Source organism: Orbicella faveolata, unplaced genomic scaffold, assembly GCF_042242905.1.
Source record: "Orbicella faveolata isolate gen_17 unplaced genomic scaffold, um_ofav_v1 contig_15, whole genome shotgun sequence".
Classification (NCBI taxonomy): domain Eukaryota; kingdom Metazoa; phylum Cnidaria; class Anthozoa; order Scleractinia; family Merulinidae; genus Orbicella; species Orbicella faveolata.
The window spans coordinates 8,635,001-8,656,359 of record NW_028301542.1 but is presented as its reverse complement, the minus strand read 5'-3'; the positions used below and the strand labels follow the sequence as shown (position 1 = coordinate 8,656,359).

Sequence of the window (21,359 nt, the reverse complement as noted above, 5' to 3'; positions counted from 1 at the left end):
GAACGATAAGCTTATACTGTTCTCTCTGAATTAAAAAGTCCATTTCCACAAAACACTTTCCTTCACCACTGCACGGAAAGCTAATTTCAAAAGGCCAATCAGTCGGAAAATGGCTATTACAGGTGTACAATAGTAATACCTTCTTGTCATATGTGCGTGACACATGTAATAACGAAACAATGAACGACAACTAAGGGAAAATTCGACAACGTTTAGCATCTATTACATTAGCTTTGTTCTTCTCAAACTCATTAATAATTCATCAAGTTAAAACAAAGAATATCACAACCGTGAAGGAGGTTTGGATACCCGGTCTTAATTACATAGATTTTGACGATTTTACTTCTCCGTGTACTCCTTAGTTTTTGTTTCGATTGAGAAGATATATAAAACACTCGAGACAGTGTTTCCTCGGCTATCCAAACACGTCGAATTTCGTCAAAAATACTCCGCTGTAAGTCATATTTTCAACTCTCTTCTCGGTGTTTGGATATCCCGATGAAACACTGTTTCTCGTGTTTGATATATTACTTGGAACGTCTTTTTGTTTTGACAGTAACCGTTTTCTTGGCACTCAAGTTTAAACAAAGGAATTCTGAACCGAGAGGATGATTCCCTTAGCAACTCATGACAAGCTTGCGTTATCAGCCCCACTTCGTTCGTCGCTTTTTGCCCTATTTTGTTTAAAATTGTGATCTTTAACCGTGCAATACGTCGGCATTAAGCTTCTAGTTACGAATGGAAGAACAGTTGTAAGGCCTGACCCTCTTTCTTGTTGTCCTAAAGTTTCTTAAATTCTTTTTCTTGAGGACGAATTTTCAGCGTTTCTATCTAAACAAAAACTGCTCTTTAAGTAAATATTAAGAATGATACCCCGCACAAATATAGCTTTATTAACAATTTCCAGCTGCTGTCAATCTCATTGTCAACAGTTGCAAAATTGGCCAGCTCTTAGAACGAAGTCACAGCTCAATTTAATATGTCAATTTTTTCAAACAAAAATAATTAAATTCTTTCCTAAACGACATGTTGCTATTCCCGAAATTCCTGAAAAGGTTATTTCACACAACTTATTGCCACAATTGGAGGGAAAGTACTTATTTCCAAAGCCGGCCAGCTTATTGGCAGCTTCCCAACTTTTTCGAATTATCATTTTCAGGTAACCAATGGTAAGAACTCATCGTTACGTGCATGTAACACTGATGCCATGACTGAGTACTGGACAAGCAAGACTACAACTCAATTTTTAGTGTCTTTAACTTCAATATCTGCAAATAAAAATTATTAAATTCCTTGCAGGACGATACGTTGTTACTTCCGAAATGGTTATTTCAAAACGTTTATCGTCGCTAAAGTTTAGGAAGTACGTGTTTGCAAAGAGCAATTTCTTGCCAGTTTTAGTTTGAAGGAAAAGAACCAATTCATCGTTAGTTATTTAGGTAACCAATAGTGTTACCTTTTGTTACGTGCTCGTGGCAAACTAGGACTGAACAGTGGGCTACTATGTACTTCAGTATCTGCAAATAAAACTAATTAAATTCCTTGGTGGGATATATGTCATTGCCACCACTGCACGGAATTAGGGACTGTTTCAAAAGGTCAATTAGTTTATGTCAGTTTTTAATTCAATCAATCTACTGTTAGCAGAAAATTGGTTATTACCACTGAACGATGGACGACAATGGAGAGCAACTTCGATAACAGCTTTTGTTTGTATTCAAGAACGTTTCTTGGTTGAAACACTTTTTCTGGTTGGTTTTACATTTATTAATACTTCCTATTCAGTAGGACGAATTTCTATTTTTCTCGCTGGCCGAAAATGTTTCATTAGCTGGCATATATTGAGAAGTTTACCCCGGACAAATGTAGCTGAGCATGCGCTGTTTCCAAGCTTTACAGGTGCAAGCAAGTCCTGTCAGTTGTAAACTGAGCTTTAATAATACTTTTCTCCAATTTACAGGTGTCAATTTCATATTTAATTGATTGATGTTTAGGACTTTTGAAAAGAAGCAAAGTCACAGATAACATTGAGTTCTTCATAGAGAGCTGGCCTGTTAGTAACGTTTCACTAATCGCGGAAGATATTTAACAAGAAGACTACAGTGCGGTAAGTTTTGTTCTTTTATGCTGCTAGAAGTTGGGTGGTATCATGATATCTCTTTGTGATTGCATGCACCAACTCGCGGTAACTGGAACAAAGATGTTTTTAATCGCACCTTATTGTTTCGCAGAACAATAAACCCGTTTAAAATATTTTACATGAATAAATGAAATGAAATATTTTACTAACAAATTCATTGTTAAAACTCGGTACTGTGTTGCAATTTAGGATATATCCAAGCTGATTATCTCAAGAATAGGAATAGTTAGTTGCTTTGCTTTTCGAATGCAATTGTCCCGTTTTGGCGTGCGAAAGAGAGAGAGAGAGAGAGAGAGAGAGAGAGAGAGAGAGAGAGAGAGAGAGAGAGAGAGAGAGAGAGAGAGAGAGAGGGAGAGAGAGAGAGAGAGGATGAGCCGGGAACTTTCATCTTGATATTAGAAAACTGCTTGTTGTCAGACTCTGAGAATAAAGAAAAGAACTGACAATCGGGTAAATTTGACTCTTTGCAAGCCAGGTTCAAAACGCTTTCAACTAACTTTGCGCATTAAAATTTGGTCACACGATTCACACAAAAGCGTTCACTGAAGCTGATTACAGTTCCAAATAAGGATCTTTGTAGGACAGCCGGGAAGGCGTACTGGTGAGAGCACGTGCCTCCCACCAACGTACGTGGCCTGTTTCGAATCCGTTCTGTTGATGTAGGTTGAACTTGTTGTTGCTTCTCTCCTTGCTCCGAGGAATTTTCTCCTGGCATTCAAGTTGTCATCTCTCTCCAAGAACCAACATTTTCAAATTCCATTTCAACCAGAATAGCGGACCCGTACGAAAACCAACTAGAGCTGATGTGACTTCCTTTAATACACGGTAAAAATTCATCAGGTACAATAAATTCCAATAAAATGTCTAAGATCCTAAACCAAAAATTATAATCCTAATATTATATTAACTTACCAGAATATTCCACTCATAAACCTGATTTCCATGAATGCCGGGTGTTTAAAAATTATGATAGTCAAAGCGTTTAAATTGATTTAATGAACCAAACTCTCTAATGTTACAGGGTAAGCTGTTCCAAAGTGTTGCGACGCTGTAACTAAAACTATTTTTCATGTCGTTAGTTCTCGATCGGAAAGGGAACAACAAGTTTGATGACAGAGTCCTTCAGAGCGTAATTTGATTCATTTCGCGTTACAGATTTAGAAGAGAGATATTCGGGAACCAGACCGTTTAAAGACTAGAAAACCATTAGGGCTTTCTGAATTCGACGATAAGATTGCAAGTCTCTCCAGCTGAGTTTGTGAAACAACGAATCGACATCAGCGTCATAGCCCGATGAAGTTATTACTCGTGCAGCACGGTTTTGTAGTTTTTGTACCTTGTTAGATAACGTTTTGTCACAATTACCCCAGACTAAGCTGCAGTAATCAAAGTGAGGTTGAACTAGTGAGTTGTATATGCAGGGTAGGGTAGATTGAGGCACAAATGGCTTAACTCGCTTTATGGCTCCGATTGCAGAAGCGATCTTTTTACACAGTTTATCAATGTGGGAATGCCACGTTAGATTTTCATTGATATACACTCCAAGTGATTTCACACGGGAAACTTGTTCAATCGGAACATTATCAATGGAGAGTTCGAGTGTTTCAGATAGAGTACTTAATCTTTGTCTGGAGCCGGTCAACATAAATTCCGTTTTTGTAGCGTTCGAGGTAAGTCTGTTAGACACAAGCCATCTGCTTAGATTTTCAAGGTCGTGAGATAGACTAGACTGAATCAGATACAAATCAGAACCAGCATAAGTAATGTGGGTGTCACCAGCATACATTCTAGGAACGCTAAACGATAGACAGTTAGGCAAATCGTTAATATAAATTTGAAATAAAAGAGGGACCAAAGATCGTTCCCTGTGGCTCACCAAATTTAAGAGCGGTGAAGTCAGAGGCAGCCATTTACGGAGCACCGTTGTGTGCGATTAGTCAAATACGATTTAAAGCAATCAAGAGTTTTCCATTGAATTCCACACCGCTTCATTTTATTTAGTAGTATGTCATGATCAACAGTGTCGATTGCCTTTTTTAAGTCGAGAAACTCTACGGCATTTACGTAGCCACAATCGCTATTAAACGCCCAACTGTCAGTGGCTTCTAGAAGAGCTGCAACAGTTGAGTGTAAAGACTGGAAACCAGGTTGTTGTTTAGAGATGATTTCCTCTCCAAAAATTAAAAATTTTGATTTGACTGCGTCAGCACAGAATATTCATCAATGACTGATTTTTACGAGCTCTTTGAATACTTGGGGTCAATTCGTGTCTATCGTGATGCCTTCTCTGTACAAAGTCGTATGTTAATGAGGAAAAATGTGAACAATGGCGTCAGCAGCAATCGCTCAATTGCTTTAACTTGAATCAGTACTACTTAGCTTAACGCAACTTTAGGTAACCTCCATATTTCATTTATTTATCTTTCAAGGAATATGAAGTGCTTTGTTGTCTTCATAATAACTTGGGCCTTGGTGGCGTCATATCCTCTTGGCGACCAAGCTCAGGTAAGTAGGTTACCTCCGTACCTCAGCACTTTGTTACGTTTCTCAAATGGCGAACTCTTTTTTGACTCGTTGCTTGAAATGTTTTTCTTATCCTCGATTAATTTATTTCTTCAACAGGACAAAGATCGAGACAAAGACAGAGATCTTGGTTAGTTTATAAACCGGTTTCTTTTATTAGTTACTTTGTTATAGAGGGTACGATCTAATACCATAAAGTATGAGGCATTTTGTTTTACGTGGATTCGATAAGATCGTGAAAAACTCTTGTGCTTGATTCTTCTCGTTGGAAATTTTTTTAACTAGGTTTTACACTTGTCCAAAATCGTTTCAATATCCTCGCAAGAATTTTGTTGAAGCTGTGTTTAATTGTGCGGCTTTGAGTTTCTTCTGTAGACTTTCCTCTTTCTATCTGTTAATTCTCGCTAGTAATTTTGAGTATTGCATTAAAAAAAGACGTACATCATATTTAATCCAATCTCAACCAACTCTTATATCTGAAAATTCTTTCCCTTTTTCTTTGCATACTTCCAGATTTTTTTTTTTTTTTTTGTAGTTGAATGAAGTTTTCATCTGACAAAAGTGATGTGTTCATTTTCCAGGATCCCGGCCCTTTTTTGGTCTCCTCAACCCTCTATAAATGACGTACAATTACCAGATGATCCGTTTTAATTAATGCTATAATATCTACATTTTTAATCAGGTCTTGAATTACATCCGAAATAAGGCAATAATATAATGTGCAGAAGATAAATGGAGATTTTTGGGACCAAATGAAACTTTTTCCTTTGGGTTTTAAACCTCCAAATGTCATGCAACTTGAATGTGATTTGAATTTCTTCAACACGTTCAACAATTTTCTTTCTGGTCATTATTATCTCGCCTTGGTTATCTAACATGCGATTCATAGGGCAGTTTAAGACCCCTCCAATAGTTACTTTATCTTCAAAATCGAGGACTTCTTTCTTTAGGACGGCAAGCAGATGATCATGAAATTGTGCGGCCGGCTTGATTATCATTGCTTGGACCGTAAACATCGAATAAACAATAGTTTTCGACATCAATTTGTGTTTGAATGCCAATATATCTATTGCAGGATCAACGTAGTTTTGTTTTATTTTACAATCAAAGACATTTTGTAACAAATATCGCAACTCCTGTCGCATTACTGCTCCCGTGGGCGAGCTCTAATGGTGCGCCCCATTCAGCTTTTCATGTCTTTTCGTTATCGCGCGTGAAAGGGTTTTCTTGAAGGAAAATTGTATTTACATTTTGCTTTCTACGCCATGCAAATATTGAACGTCGTTTTTTAGCTACTCAAACTTCTTACTTTTAAAGATGACATTTTGAAATCACAAGAACCCATCGTAATCATCTTCAGTAATGATCTGAGGGGAGGAGAAATTTGTGGCGGGCTCCTAACAGTTAATGTAACAAATACTGGTCAAGAAGGATCTACATCGTACAAAAGACAGAAACCTAGTAGAATTTTAGTGATAACAATTTTCGAGAACATATTGCAGGAGTCTCGCATCCTTCCCTTCACCAGCCACGTCCGGTCCTAAACATCACATGCCTTTTCATTTTTCCAAATGGGAGGCGCATTGGCCTCATGGTTAGTGCGCTCGCATTTGCATCGAGCGGTCTGGGTTCGAGCCCTGGCGGGAGACATTGTGTTGTGTTCTTAGGCAAAACGCTTTACTTTCCCAGTGCCTCTCTCAACCCATGTGTATAAATGGGTACCGGCGAAGTCAATGCTGGGGATGACTTTGCGATAGACTAGCATGCCATCCAGGGGGAGTAGAAATACTCCATCGCTTCATGCTACAGAAACTGCGTGGGATAAGCTCCGGCCTGATGGACCACTCACTTGTCTCGTATGCAGACTTGACCTTACCCCTTTTTCCAAATAGGTATTTCCTGGCTTATTTATCGCTTTTCAAACCAATAATAGACTTGAGAAAATAAAGCCCCTAAATATGCTACTGAATATACTACGGCATAGCAAGAAAACAACCACAAAACTGCCGAGATAAAATTGTATATATCAGGTTTTGTACATGAAATCTTTTTGTTCTGTCTGTTTTGACAAGCGTAATATAAAAAGACACCGTTGCTTAAAGAAAGATACCGATTTTTGTTCAATTATACTGTATGCGTTTTTTTTCTAATAGAATCACGTTCAGTTCACGTCGCGGCGCAAAACATCCCAGAAATCTCCATGCCACACATCTCAACCATCCCCGATCCATACATGCCGTCCATATACCGCCGTATGATGACGTTTGGAAAACCATTGAATCCTGGTTTTATGACACTAGGACACCCTATCTCGGAAAAGCGTGGCAAACGTGAAATGTCGTTTGGAGCCACCAGTGGCGATGTTGGCCAACAGGGAACTAACTCGGGGAGTGTTGCCGTCGAAAGTCAATCGAACGGCCGAAAATGAAGAATGATTTCTTTCCTGGGCTTCATCCTAAGTATGAAAAGGGACATCCAGTTGTAGTTCAGTAATGATTTAATGTGGTTTTGGAGCTTATGGCATCTCATCACTTAAGGGAAGTAATAACTGTAGAAGTAGTAGCAAAATAAAGGTGTTTGAAAAGAACTTTTTACTGTTTGCTGATGAGCCACGCATTCATTGGTATTCGCTGGGAATTTTTTGCATTGACGTGCGGGTTTGACAAGGAAAAGGTTTCGAGAATGTTGAAACTTGACGAAGCCTGACAAAATTCTTTTCTGTATGTGTTTGTTCGCTTTTTTGGCCTTGACCATGCACAAAACACAATAGTTCTTTATTCCGTACTGAGGAACTAACCAATAGAACCGTTTTGGTTACGTAATTCATGCATAGTGTACGAGCGGAACACAAAAGATTGTGCACGGTCTTGGACCTGTTAACATAAGTCATGAAATCTTTGTTTGCTCCTTTGATGTTTGCCGGGCTTCATAACCATTCCCCTCTATTACCTATGTTCTAAACATACATTTCTCCCCTAAAAATTTGTAATGTTGGATGGGTGCGCCTGGTATCTTGACGCGCTTTACCAGTTTCGTGACTAGGCTATTTTAAGAACTAAACTCAGCCGAAAAAAAAGTTACTTGGGTCGTTACGAAGCAGATTTTTAACGAATTTTTTTGTGCAAAACATGGAAGTTTGGTACATGATCTGAAAACTGAAACCTAAAATTTGGTACCGAAATAAAGTTACTCCACGGAAAATGCGGGTGATGATTTTTATTTCCGGAAAAAAAAGTTCCTGTCCATGTTTTCGACATAACACTCTGCTGAAGTTTCATAATAAATAAATCTTTTTTAAGTTAATTGTTGAAAGAAATTAATTTGAATTGTATAATTTAGTGAAGAATTTGAACAAAGTTCGAAAAGCAAAGCCTGAATGAAAATCGCCTTGTCACGGTTCACATGGCAAGAAACGTGATACGCAACTACTGATTGGACGTTTTGTTTTCTCTACGCGTCAAAAATGCGATACGCGTCAATGATTGGCTCTCGGCTACTTGGACCAGGTTGTGATTGAAAATCTCTTTCGCTCGCGCCTCTTAATTTCATGTGGTAAATCTCAGTATGTATAATAATACGACTGTAATCACGATCTTTTCACCCTCACACGAACCAACGTAAATAAGCGCACAAATACCTAAAAACGGTTAGAGTTAGTTATCCGGTGCACAAAAAAGTCAGTGTCTTTTTCACATTTGATTTACATAATCTCACACTCTAAAACCTAGGAAAAACACTGACAGCAACTATCGCTCGTAGTAGTCACTTTCGTACTGATTTAATGCAAATAATCAGGTCTAAACTCGCTGGAAACTGGTTTTTGAAATGAAGCATTGGAAGATCATTTTCAACGGGTGGTTATTCGGTGGCGACACGCTTAAAGTGCCACTAACCCCCAAATTTTTTTTCCTTTATTAAAATCTACTAGTTTCCCTGATTACTTCAGCGAAAAAATTATCTCGATTGATAAAATCCCTGCGCTTCTACAGGCGTTTACACACGTCATTTCCCTTTTCACGACCGCGCAAAGTGGGATCTGGGTCGGGCTACTAGTGACGTCACTTCGGGAACCGGGCTAAAACACTCAAGAGGCGTTTGACTGAGCTTCGAGGGCAGTCAAAACATTTTCGGGTTATTTGTGATTCATATTTTATCAGAACTGCACAAGAACTTTAAGTGAAAGAACAGTATCATCTAGCATTACAATTCGGAGTCTAGCTACGATTTGGACGGCTGCGTAGTACATACTTTTTTTTTTCATTTTGAAGTGCGGGTCGCCAGTCGAGATCGTCGCGTTGTATAATTATATTTAGGCCGGGATCGACAATTGGCCGGTCCATGTGGGTTATAAAGGTACAAACAATGACTGACGAGTTGGCTTACAGCTCTTAAAGAGTTATAAAGATGTCAATGAACACGAAGAGTTGGTAATTTGACTTTGCGGAACGTGCAAATTTCGGAGTGTCAAAACACTTTTACATTCAAATATTAATTTTCCCCGAAATACAAGTTAAAATGCGATGCAGTCGTACTCCACTCCTGCCTACTTCTCCAGATCAACGATTGAAAATAGTTTTAACATAAGAGATAAGCAGAGATGTCGGCAAACAATATTCGAAGATGAGGTAGTCAGATGGCTTCCAGCTTACCCCAAACTCGTGTCTTATGCAGTACCTTGACAATTTCAAGCTTACCACTAGAGATAGAGAAGAATATGGTAAAGGTAAAGTCTGCATGCGAGCCAAGTGGCCCATCAGGCCGGAGCTTATCCCGGTTTCTGTAGCATGAAGCGACTAGGAGTATTTCTACTCCCCCCTGGATGGGATGCTAGTCCATCACAGGGCTACCCCCAGCATTAAGTTCGCCCGTACCCATTTATACACCTGGGTGGAGAGAGGCACTGTGAGAGTAAAGTGTCTTGCCCAAGAACACAACACAATGTCCCCGGCCAGGGCTCGAACCCGGACCGCTCGATCCGGAGACGAGCGCACTAACCATGAGGCCACCGCGCCTCCCACACTAGAGATAGAGAAGAATATACAAGCCACGAAAATCTCTAGGTTTTTACAGTAGCGGCAAACCCGAGATCGAAGAAATCCTCAATGGCTCCCCGGCTTTAGCTTCGCACAGATCAGCCCACTTCTTTGGTCTTTTTCTCGTTTTCTCGTTTTGGTCGAGTTTCATTGAGATAGAGGTATTGAATGAAGAGGAATACTCTATTCTACGCAACCTGTATTGCTACAGCCTCCAACAACGTATCTTCCTTGCATTCTGCAACGATTTTGACACACACTATCGCATGTTCGCATACATTCTTCTCAGAAACAAAATATTGTCGTTCCTGAAGTGACGTCAAAAGCCAACTCGTCCCATTCTCCGCTATTCCTCGGTCGTGAACATGGAAAAGGGCAAATTTACAAAGTTTGAAAATTCATAGAAAATTAACGAAAATAGCTACAACGATAATTTTTTCGCAGTGGTGATCAGGAGAAAAAGGAATTTTATATTAGCGAAAAAACATTTTGGGGGTTAGTGGCACTTTAAATCAGAACACGGCTGTGATAAATTCGTCGTCAAAGGTAGTTTAATAACATGAACTCAGTTTTAGGCAAAGAAAGTATGTTCAATTTCCAGGACAGCCAAATCAGGGAAAATTGACCACATCTTTTCTTTATTCATTTTTTCAAAGGGTGTTTCCAGTTGATTGAAAGGCTATACCTGTAATGTAAGAATAGTAAGTAACCTTTCAAAAATGCATCATTTTTCAAATATACTCATAATAGTCTTTATGAAATTGTATTTAAAATTTGCATAGGTTACAGTAAAATATCCACAAATTTTTTGACGATAAACAGCTTTCTTTCTTAGCGATGGAGGTTTGGAAGAAAAAGTTAAAAGTAGATTTGTGCCTTGTTACGTATTCATCAAATGTGGCTAAAAAAGGGCAAATGAAGAATTTATGATTTTTTTCCATCACGCTGTTATAAACACGGCGTTTAGAGCCGGACATTCTACTCGCAATATTCAGTGTGTCATCTAAAAATATAGTTTCCTTACGATCTATGACAGTGAGGAGAACTGTGCTTTTGCATTTGCGGTTACAGAGAATCAAGGAGAAACATGCAATGCAATCCGTCTTAGAGTCTATGCTGGAAGTAAGTGTTAATAGCATTGCAACAAGAGTGCTCATTGATTCGGGGTCAGTAAGTAACCTTATAGGAATGGAAGAATATGTGGAACTTAAAGCCCAATGCCTTAAGGCGAAGATGGAGGATTGCCACAAACGGCTGTATGCATATGGCGGGAAGGAGTTGGGAGTGATTGGCTAGGTTCAAGTTGAAATCTCGGCAGGTGACAAGAAGATGAGTGCACATTCGGCGGTTACCAAGAGTGGAAGGTGTCTGCTGGGCCACGAAACCTCAAAGGCTCTGGGTGTGCTTCGAATTTGTTCGAGTGTCAGCAGTGAGTTTGTGCAGTGCGATGTTGTCGGTGAGAACCTAGCCCCAGCTCTTCAGGCTAAGAAGCCAACAGTGTTTGTCGGTGTTGGTAAGCTGAAGGATTACAAGCTGTAACTACACGTTGACACAGAGGTGCCACCAATAGCTAAGAAACCAAGGGGTGTCGTATGTGCATTGCGAGACAAAGTAACTGCGAAAGTAGAAGACCTCATTGCTAAGGATATAGCGGAGCGAGTAGATGGGTCGACATCATGGGTTCGTCCCATGGTGGTTGTGCCAAAGGCATCAGGGGATATTAGGTTTTGCGTGGACACGAGAAAGGCAAATGCGGCCATTATTCGTGAAAGGTTATTCATCCTGAGCGTGGATGAGCATGTTGGAAAACTCAACGGCAGCGCAGTGTTTGCCAAACTGGATTTTCGTCTGGGATTTTACCAGATTGAATTAGACGAATACTCCACAGCAATAACCACATGATGGGTTATTCAGGTACAAGAGACTGAGTGAGGTGGAGACACTCACCCTCAACCCTGAGAAGTGTCAATTCCGGATGGACAAGGTAGTCTTCATGGGACTCCTAGCATCAAAGTGTGGTATCGGTCCAACCGAAGAGAAAGACCGTGCTGTACTTGAATCAAGCCGCCCAACCACGCCAATAGAGGTTAGAAGTTTCCTGGGGATGGTCAGCTTCAGTGCTCATTTTATCCCAGCTTTGCCACGGTTGCAGAGGCTCTGCGAGCGAGCTCCAGGTAGGTAGTACCCTTTGTATGAGGCAGTCAGCAGGAAGCGTCGTTTCAGGAAATGAAACAGCAGTTAGCTAGTGCGCCTGTTCTGGCATACTTCAACAAAGAGCCAAACTCTCGAGTGATAGTTGATGCACGTCCTGTGGGGCTAGGTGCAGTGTTAGTCTAGGAGAATAATGGTGAGGGTAGAGCTGTTTGCTACGCCAGCAGGAGCCGTAGCAGTGTAGAGAGGAGGTGCAGCCAGACCGAAAAGGAAGCGCTGGCGTTAGTGTGGGCAGGTCAACGGCTCAACTTATACTTGTACTGCTTGCAGATGTTTGACTTGGTGACAGATCATGAGGCTCTGAAGGTTATTTACTCTAGAGGATCCAAGCCTTCAGCACGCGACGAGCGCTGGGTGTTGAGGCTGCGACCATATAATTACAAGGTGTGCTGCGAGATAATATTATTGACGCCCTGTCACGTTTGAAAACGCCCTTAGCATCAGAGAAGTGTCGTTATGACGATGAACATGTTCGAACGGTTGCGTTTAAAGCAGTTCCTGTAGCCATTAAGATCCAAGAGCTAGAGAGTGCCCCCGTAGAGGATGAAGAGTTACAAGCATTGCGTAATTGCCTTACTAGAGGAAACTAGGAGAAGGGCCCAGGGTCATTCATGATGGTGCGTAACGAGTTCACATTCATTGGTCAAGTTATCCTGCGTAGAACACGAATTGTGATACCCAAGGTGTTGAGGCCAAGGGTTGTGGAACTTGCTCACGAGGGTCACCAGGGGATAGTGAAATTAAAGGAGAGACTGAGGTGTAAAGTATGTGGCTGGGAGTTGATAAGGATGAGGAACGGAAGTGCCGGGAGTGTTACGGCGTCAACTGGTTACAAAGGAGACGATGAAGTTGTTTCTTCAGTTGCTTCATGTGAGGGATAGGAATTTCTCTTGCCTTTAACTGAGCATAGGGTGTGGCATTGTGTTTTAGATTGATCTTAAATGGTTCACCTGACATTGCAGGGAGAACAGTTTCATCAAAGACTTCTTCATAATTATGCACGAGAGAAGACAATGGGTGGTGGCGAAGAAGTGCCAATCACATTAACTTGGTGTTGTACTTTGTCTGGGTGGTACATCCACTTCAAATTGGTCTAGAGGTCATCATCAGAAGGTGCAAGGATAGCTTCCGGGTTGCTGGTTTCTGAGAGAAGTTCAACGTCTACTATTATACAAGGTGTAGGCTGGACAGGGTCTGCTTCAAGTGTCAATACAGCTGAAGTTGACGGTTTGACATTTTGTGTCAGGTTAGATAGGGGCCATTGGTGATCAATAACACCCAGAGCACGGCACACAGAAGTGCCAAAGTACAACTCCATCTTCACCATGGACAATGTTAAACCATTGATTAACAAAGAGGATTGGGTTCTCTGGGGCCAGGAAATCTTTAAAAGCACACGTTCTTCAATATCAAGGCTATGTCTACCAGCGGCTTTACAAGAGCCACACTCAAGGGCATAGTTCCATTCAGGAGTTTCAAAGCAAGTGATCCAGTCATAACTAACACAGTTTATGTCGGCACCAGGATCAACCATGCAGCGTTGGATCCAGTTGTGATTTCCAACGACAAAATCAGCATAGCAGCGAGATCGAACACTTAGAATAGCAGAAAGGTTGATGCTTTAACAGATGCTGTTGGGCTTATTTGAGACTTGGCATCAGTAGAAATAATCTGAAGGGAAGGATTTCCAGGAAATCTGAACTGAGCTGGATGCAGGCTTTGCAAATAGAATCTTTCGCAGGGCATAGTTCCTTTCGGAAAACACGGACCCTCATATATACAGAATTTGCACTTCCTAGGGTTGTCTTCTTGTGAATCAGCAGGAGATGCATTGTTTCTGTTACGGTTGTTATCTGACTTGTTTTGTTGGCAGGCAGAAGCAACAATTTTGTTTATTTGAGAAGAAAATTGATTTGCTTGGAATGATGTAGCTTCATCAACTTGAACATGCTTCAGGGCCTTCTCAAGAGTTAGATCTTTGATACACAGAAGACCCTTACAAACCTCATTAGACCTTATGCCAGCCTTTAATCTTGCACTGAGAATACTATCTTTACATGACATCCTGGCTTCTGTCTTGCAACAATCTTCGAAGTGACATTTAGTCAATAGGGTTTGCAAATCGGTGTAAAATTCTTCAAAAGACTCATTTGTCCCTTGGGACCTGTTGTGAAACTTGTATTCATGAACAAAGATACCTGAGCTGCCACATACCTGGATTTGAAAAGCTTCGATGATAGCATTCATATCTTAGAGCCCTAAGATGTTCATTCGTTTGACAATGTCGTCACTAAGGACGTTTGTAAATAGAGCTCGCTGGGTTTCTCTTGAAAGGTCAGCTAAAGCCGTGATTGTCACTGCATAGTGCCATGGCTGTTTCCAAATTTGGAATCTGTCTGGAGTACAAGGAGAAATGCATAGCTATTTCAGAAGAAATAAATGGGAGGTTTGGTACGTTTGTTGTTACCGAACTCGCACTAGCCTCATCGGGACGTGGCGAAGTTCGCCTTAGAGGCATACCTTTTAAAGATTGCCCTAGATCAAAGAAGACGAAGCGTTAACGTTGATCGATAGCGATGGGCCAGCTGCACATAAATATTGGCTGCCGAAAAGTGGAATTGAGTTGCTACAGACTCAGTTCCTCGTAAAATCCCCAGGAAAAACGGGAACGGTCTCCAGAAACTTGTGTGCAGTGGAGGTTTTCGGTGGTAGCCCGATAGTGAGCAGGTTAAGAAGAAAATTCCACAGAATTATACCTGGTGACTACGCCATGTCAGATAGACGAGACCAAGTCGTCTTGGGGTCGGCCCCAGTCCCCTAGTAGGTAACACAACACAACATTCCTCTCTACCGTTATGCCTTATGTCCGTGTTTGCGGTTATGGCGTAGTGAAAATTTTCCTTAAGTTTCTTACTTTCGGTTTTCTTCAGGACGAACATCAGACGAAAATCTTTCTTTAAGTAAATGCTAAAGATCTTACTCTACACGAAGATATTTGCACATGCGGTGTAGCCAAAAACTCTTTTCTTTCCAATTGGCAGCTGTCAATCTCGCTGACAACAGATGTCAATTTGGACCTCTGGAAGTCAATTTTTGTCAATTTTTTTAAACAAAAATAATTAAATTCTTTTCTAAACGACATCCTGTTATTCCCGAAATTGTTATTTCACAAAACGTATTGCCCTAATGCATGGGAGAGAGAATAAGTGTTTCCTAAGCCGGCCGATTTGTTGCTAACTTCAGAATTTTATTCGACTTATGAATTCGTTGGCAATTTTTGGTAACCAATAGTGATGGCTAATTTTTATATACACGTAACACTGATGCCATCACTGAGGACTGGACAAGCAAGACTATGTCTTTTTAACTTCAGTATCTGCAAATAAAGGTATAATTAAATTCCTTGGTGGACGATTTGTTGTTACCCTCTAAATGGCTACTTCAAACTGCTTATTGTGTCTATTCAGTTTAGAAAGTAGCTGTTTTAAGCTGTAGACCAATTTCTTGGCAGTTTTAGTCAATGAAAAAGAACCATTTAATATTAGTAAGTTCGTTACATAGTGAGACCTTATTTTTGCATGCACGCAGGAATCTCTGTTGTAAGTCTTTTGTACCTCAGAATGTGCAAATAAAACAAATTACCTTCCTAGTTGGACGACGTTTTATTACTTTTGAAACATAACTTATTGTAATCATTTCGCGGAAAGTAATTGTTTCCAAAGGCCAGTTAGTTCTTGTCAGTTTTTATTTCGATCGATCTATTGTTAGCTGAAGAGTGGTTATTACAACTAAACGATGGATGACAAAAAAGAGCAATTTCGGTAACAGTTTGCATCACATGTTATTCAAATTAATTTCTAACTGAAAAACAATTCCCTTAGTAACAAATGACAAACCCTTTTGTCCTCTTTTGCTAAAATCTTCGTCTTTGTTTCTTTCGGGCAAAACATTAGCATTAAATTTTACTTTGAAACTTCAAAAACGTTTCTTAGTCGGAACACTATTTCTGGTTGATGTTGCGTTCAATAAACATTCTATTCTGAGGACGAATTTCCGGTTTTTTTCGATGGGCGAAAATATTTCATTAGCTGGTAGATATTTAGAAGTCTTCCCTAGACAAATAAAGTTGGGCATGCGCTGTTTCCAAACTTTACAGGTGCAAGCAAGTCCTGTTAGTTGTAAAGTGAAATTGAATAATACTTTTCTTCAATGTACAGGTGTCAATTTTATAGTCAATTGCGGATTCATGTTTAAAACTTTTAAAAAGAGGCACTGCCACAGATAACATTCAGTTCTCCATACAGATTTGGCCTGTTAAGAAGGTTTCACTAATCGCCGAGGATATTTAACAAGAGGCTACACTGCAGTAAGTTTTGCTGTTTGTGGGTTTTACATTGTTAGAAACTTGGTATTATCATGGTATCTGCCTGTAATTCCATGCACCCACTCGGGGTAACTGAAAGGAAGATTTTTTTAATCGTAGTTTTTGGTTTTGTGAAACGGTGAAGCGCTTAAAATATTTTTAATGGCAGAATAGGAATCACACCTTTTACCTTTAAACTCATTGTTACACTCAGTACCGTAGATTAGTTTAGGATGTGCAATTTGATGAGAATTTCGCGTTCAGTTGCTTTCTTTTCGTATGGAATACAACTGTCTCGTGAATTTGTTTCGGCGTGCGAGAGAGCAAGAGAGGATGGGCCAGGAAGTCCCATCGTGATTACGCCGCCTATGTATAAGACAACTGCTTGTTGGACTTTGAAAGTAAAGAATGGGAAAACGGGTAAAATCGACTCTTTGTTAGCCAGTTACATGGATAATGCTTTAAACGAAAGTTTCCCTTTAACAATGACTTGGTCACACAAATGACCAAAGCAATTTTACAAAAGAGCAAAATAGTTAGAAAAAGGGTTTCAATGCAGGGGAACAGGGACGTTGTAATAGTAAGAGCACTCGCCCCCGACCGACGTGGCCCGGGTTCGAATCCGTTTTGGTGTCCGATGTGGGATGAGTTTGTTGTTGGTTTTCTCCTTGCTCTTAAGATTTTGCTACAGGAAAGCCAACATTTTCAAATTTCAATTGAATCTGGATAGAGAACGCACACGAAAGTCACTTAGGACTGATGTGGCTTCTTCTCTTAAAATAATTTTGTTTTAATGATTGTATTAGTAAAACTTGACAGTCATCAAGAAAAATTTCTTTAATATGTTATCGTGGATCGACGGACGGACGGAACGGAAGTTTAACTCCTGGTTAGAGGGGTTTTTGTTCTTGCAAATTTTGAAAACGAAATGTACGATCGGTAACTGTTTATTCATGCGCTCCTCTTAGGAATAATTTTGGCAACTGTTCCTGTATGTGTCTGATATTGCCGTAGCAGCCACATGTTGATACTCCTGTTAAGCCAAATGTCATTTTTTTTTGGCGCACGTCCTCGACTTTTTCTCTTGAACAGCATTGCAGAATGTAATTATTACTTTCTGTACATTCACTTATCATTCGGAATAAAAAAAAATCCAATTGGGAGAATCGAAGCTGGTATGACATTTAATTGTTCTCAAAACTTTATATTTTCATGGCACGATTTTCCAAATTGAATCGTTCTTGGATTCTCCAAAAAAGGAACTTTCATGCTAATATTCCCTTTATTTTCTTAACAGCCCTTTAAAATTGCTTTATTGATTTTGGTGGTCCGTTTGGCGTTTTGCGAAATCAAGAAATTTAGGTGAGTGGGTCCAAGATGGCTCCAGTTTGGATGTTATCCCGAAATTACCACATGAATTATTTTGTTATCCAGGCTGCTTACCTCACTTGGACGAGTCTGTGCCTGCAAGATTCATCATTATTATTGCTTAGATATTCCTCAGTACAGTGAACTTACGAGAAGAGGAGATTCTGTTCCCCATCATCATACAAAGAAAATGAAAACGTGGTCGGAATGGGGCTTAAGAGACTGATCTGAAAAAAACCCTTTTTGCTGACGGACGTAAAATAATTTGGTCGTGTGGAAAGAAAGAAATGGACCACTACTTAAAGTTCTAACCCTATTCAAGTGCCAAACGTCAGCAGGAATTTAAGTTCCCAGTCAAAGTTTGTCATTAGTAGTTAATCATTCGCCAGACTAGGTACTTGTAAGAGCTATTCATTCAAAGGTCTGCATCTTATAGCTGCATCAAATACTACCCTCAATTTACCCGGTTTGTTTGGATTGCTTACTGGGTGCTGTTCAGACGCCAAGTGGTGCTTCTGACTGTGGCTGGTTCCTTTTCGGTCAGTTTTCTTGCCTACCCTTAAGCCACACATTCTTCAGTATCAACTCTGTGCTTGACCTCTAGTTATGGATCAGGACGAAAGCCAGTTCTTTAGCATCAGGTAGTGTTCGGTTGTAAGGAAGCACAGGATTGTTTTATTTTTACAGAAGCTCCATCTGGTAGTGAGCGTCTTCTTTACGGATTTAATTTCTGATCAAGTTAAAGGCCCTTACGGTGGACCTCATCAGGAGAGATGAAACTGACAGATGGCAACTATCATCTATTCTGGCCATCAGGAAGACGGAGCACCGCATACTGAGGGTGTCGCTTTTATGTTAACATCAGAATCGCGAAGAGCCATGATCTCATGGGAACCTATAAACTCTAGGATTATCATTGCCAGGTTCAGGACCAGACATCAAAAGATAACCGCCCATATCATCTAGTGTTATGCTCTTACGAACGCTTCAAGTGAGGAGGACAAGGATGATTTCTACCACGCCCTTACTGAAATAGTTGACAAAGCGAAGGAAAAAGATCTTATAATGATAGTGGGTGGGTACAACGCCAAAATAGGAGGGAATAACAGAGGATACGAACAGGTTATGGGCAAACATGGTTTGGGGGCGATGAACGAGAATGGCGAACGTTTTGTAGTATTCTGCGCAGACCGCAACCTTGTCATCGGCGGAAGCCTGTTCCCACACAAAACAGTCCACAAGGAAACATGGTTATCATTTGACCACATAACAGAAAATTGATCATATGTGCATTTCACAGAAGTTTAGACGATCTCTTCTGGATGTTCGGGTCAAGAGAGGGGCAGATGCTGCATCTGACCATCACCTCATTGTTGCCAGAGTCAGACTAAAGCTGAAGCGCAATTACAAAGCACGAAATCAAAGCATAAAGTACAATGTGCACTACCTTAAAGATAGTGATACAGTACAAAGCTTCCGGGTGTCGCTGTCCAATAGATTTCAGCCTCTACAAGATCTGAGCATAGAGGATAACTGGAATGACATCAAAGAGAGTATTAACAGGACATGTCCAGAAGTGCCAGGGAATAAGACACTCAAGCATAAGGAATGGATTACACCGGGAGCCATGGAGGCTATCAGAGTGTAATAAGAGCAGGACGAGGAGAGAAAATTCAGAGGCCCAAAAGAAGTATGAGGCAGCAAATGGAGAAGTAAAGCAGAATGATTAAACAAGATAAAAGGGCATATTACAATGCCTTAGCGACGCATGCAGAGGAGGTTGCAGCACATGGCTGTATGAAAGATTTGTATGATACCACAAGGAAACTGGCAGGTAAATTTCAACAGACTAGCAGCCAAGTAAAGGATAAGGAGGGTAATATCTTGACAAGTGAAGATGAGCAGCTTAAGCGGTGGGGACAATATTTCAATGAACTCCTAAATCGACCTCCCCCTCCAGAAGTTCGATCAATTCAGGAGGCATCAGGTGAGTTGAATGTGAACTGTGGGAGGCCGTCCAAAGTGGAGATTGTGAGCTCAATAAAGATGCTAAAGGCAGGGAAAGCAGCTGGCCCAGATAACATACCACCAGAGGCCCCGAAAGCAGATCCCAATCTATCATCGGATATTCTTTATGGCTTCTTTGGTAAGATATGGGAAGAGGAGGAGATGCGCCAGGACTGGAATGAAAGCTACGTTGTAAAACTGCCAAAGAAAAGTGACCGCCGGGAGAGTAAGAACTACAGAGGAATATCCTTGATGTCGGTGGAAGTGAAGTTAATGAACAGAATTATCCTTCTACGTCTTCAGGAGGCTGTAGGTGCTACACTGAAAGATCTGCAGGCTGGCTTCAGGAAGGACCGCTCCTGTATCGACCAGATAGCCACACTTAGGATAATAACTGAACACTCTATTGCATGAATGGAATACCTCTCTCTACGTCAACTTTGTCGACTTCGAGAATGCTTTTGATAGCCTGGATAGAAGTGTTCTTTGGTGCCTTATGAGACACTATGGCATACCAGGGAAATTCATTCGAATCATCAAAAACTCCTACGATAGGATGTCTTGCAAAGTCCTAAATGCTGGTGGACTGTCAGAGAGCTTTACGGTCAATACTGCGGTCAAGCAAGGTTGTTTGATGGCACCATTTTTGTTTCTACTTGCTATTGACTGGATTATGAAGGAAACAACAAGCGAACAGCGAAATGGGATCCAGTGGAACTTGGGGGAGCAACTCGACGATTTAGAGTTTGCACATGACGTCTCCCTTGTGTCAAGTAACAACCATCAAATGCAAGACAAAACAGCACAGTTAACAGCTTATTAAATCAAGCTAGGCCTGCGCCCTAATGTGACCAAGACCAAGGTTATGAAAGTCAACTGTACAAACAACAGACCAGTCAAAATGAGGGATACCATCTTGGAGGAGGTAACATCTTTTGTCTATCTAGGTAGTGTAGTCAGCATTGACGGGCGTTGCGATGAAGACATCAGGGTCAGGATAAACAAAGCAAGAGTAGCTTTCAACATGTTAAGGAAAGTGTGGTCCTCCCGAGTCATCTCACGGAGAACCAAATTTAGAATTTTTAACACCAATGTGAAAGAAATCCTCCTCTATGGTTCATAAACTTGGAGATCAACTCAGTGAATGACCTAGAAATTACTGCAGTCCTTCGCCAACAAGTTCCTTAGACGAATTTTAAAAATCAGTTGGACAGACAGGGTAACGAACGAGATGCTGTGGGAAAGAGCAGGCGAGGAACCAATCGAGATTCAGATATTAAGGAGAAAGTGGAGGTGGATAGGTCACACCTTAAGGAAACCGGCTAACAGCCTCACCAGGCAGGCGCTATGCTGGAACCCTCACGGCAAGAGGAAGAGGGGTCGCCCAAGGAACTCCTGGAGAAGGGGCTTGGAGTCTGAAATGAGGAAGTGGGGCCACACCTGGAACACGCTAGGAAGGCTTGCCAGGACAGAAGCCGATGGAGAACTGAACTGGTCAATGACCTATATATGCTCCAGTTGGAGCTAAGGAGCAAACCATCTTCATCAAGTTCAAGGCTCTTAGATCTTCCTCAGACATGGGCTTGGCCACCCACTAATTGTTGTCGTAGGACTCAGTATTCCAGAATTCCTCAAGATGGTTGCTAAGGACGACATCTTTCTCGTCGATGAGGTTGTCTTGTACTCGACCAAAGGACTTCACTTTTCGGCAACC

At 40.8% G+C, this 21,359-nt stretch overlaps 3 protein-coding genes across 4 annotated transcripts in view; all 3 read left to right on the top strand.

Annotated features, from left to right (window-relative positions):
- Positions 1–2,011: 2,011 nt before the first annotated feature.
- LOC110060679 (uncharacterized) lies at positions 2,012–7,250 on the top strand. Its single transcript, XM_020767462.2, has 4 exons — positions 2,012–2,107; positions 4,570–4,645; positions 4,763–4,793; positions 6,817–7,250. Exons 2-4 carry the CDS (start codon positions 4,574–4,576, stop codon positions 7,089–7,091), a joined length of 378 nt encoding a protein of 125 aa, XP_020623121.1. The 5' UTR covers positions 2,012–2,107; positions 4,570–4,573; the 3' UTR covers positions 7,092–7,250.
- An 8,914-nt stretch (positions 7,251–16,164) lies between these two features.
- Positions 16,165–21,359, top strand: part of LOC149113428 (uncharacterized) — an 11,431-nt gene continuing 6,236 nt past the window's right edge. The window contains exons 1-2 of one of the 2 annotated variants that reach the window (XM_089288301.1): positions 16,165–16,273; positions 17,568–17,632. The gene's annotated coding sequence lies outside the window, so the exon portion shown is untranslated. The remainder of the gene's footprint in view (positions 16,274–17,567; positions 17,633–21,359) is intronic. The other variant, XM_089288300.1, reaches the window with a different exon arrangement.
- LOC149113429 (uncharacterized) overlaps positions 17,627–21,359 on the top strand; it is a 4,647-nt gene continuing 914 nt past the window's right edge. Inside the window, exon 1 of the mRNA XM_089288298.1 lies at positions 17,627–21,359. This exon is cut by the window's right edge and continues 914 nt beyond it. Within this exon, the coding sequence (XP_089144424.1) occupies positions 19,361–20,059 (699 nt within the window). The 5' untranslated portion in view covers positions 17,627–19,360 and the 3' untranslated portion in view covers positions 20,060–21,359.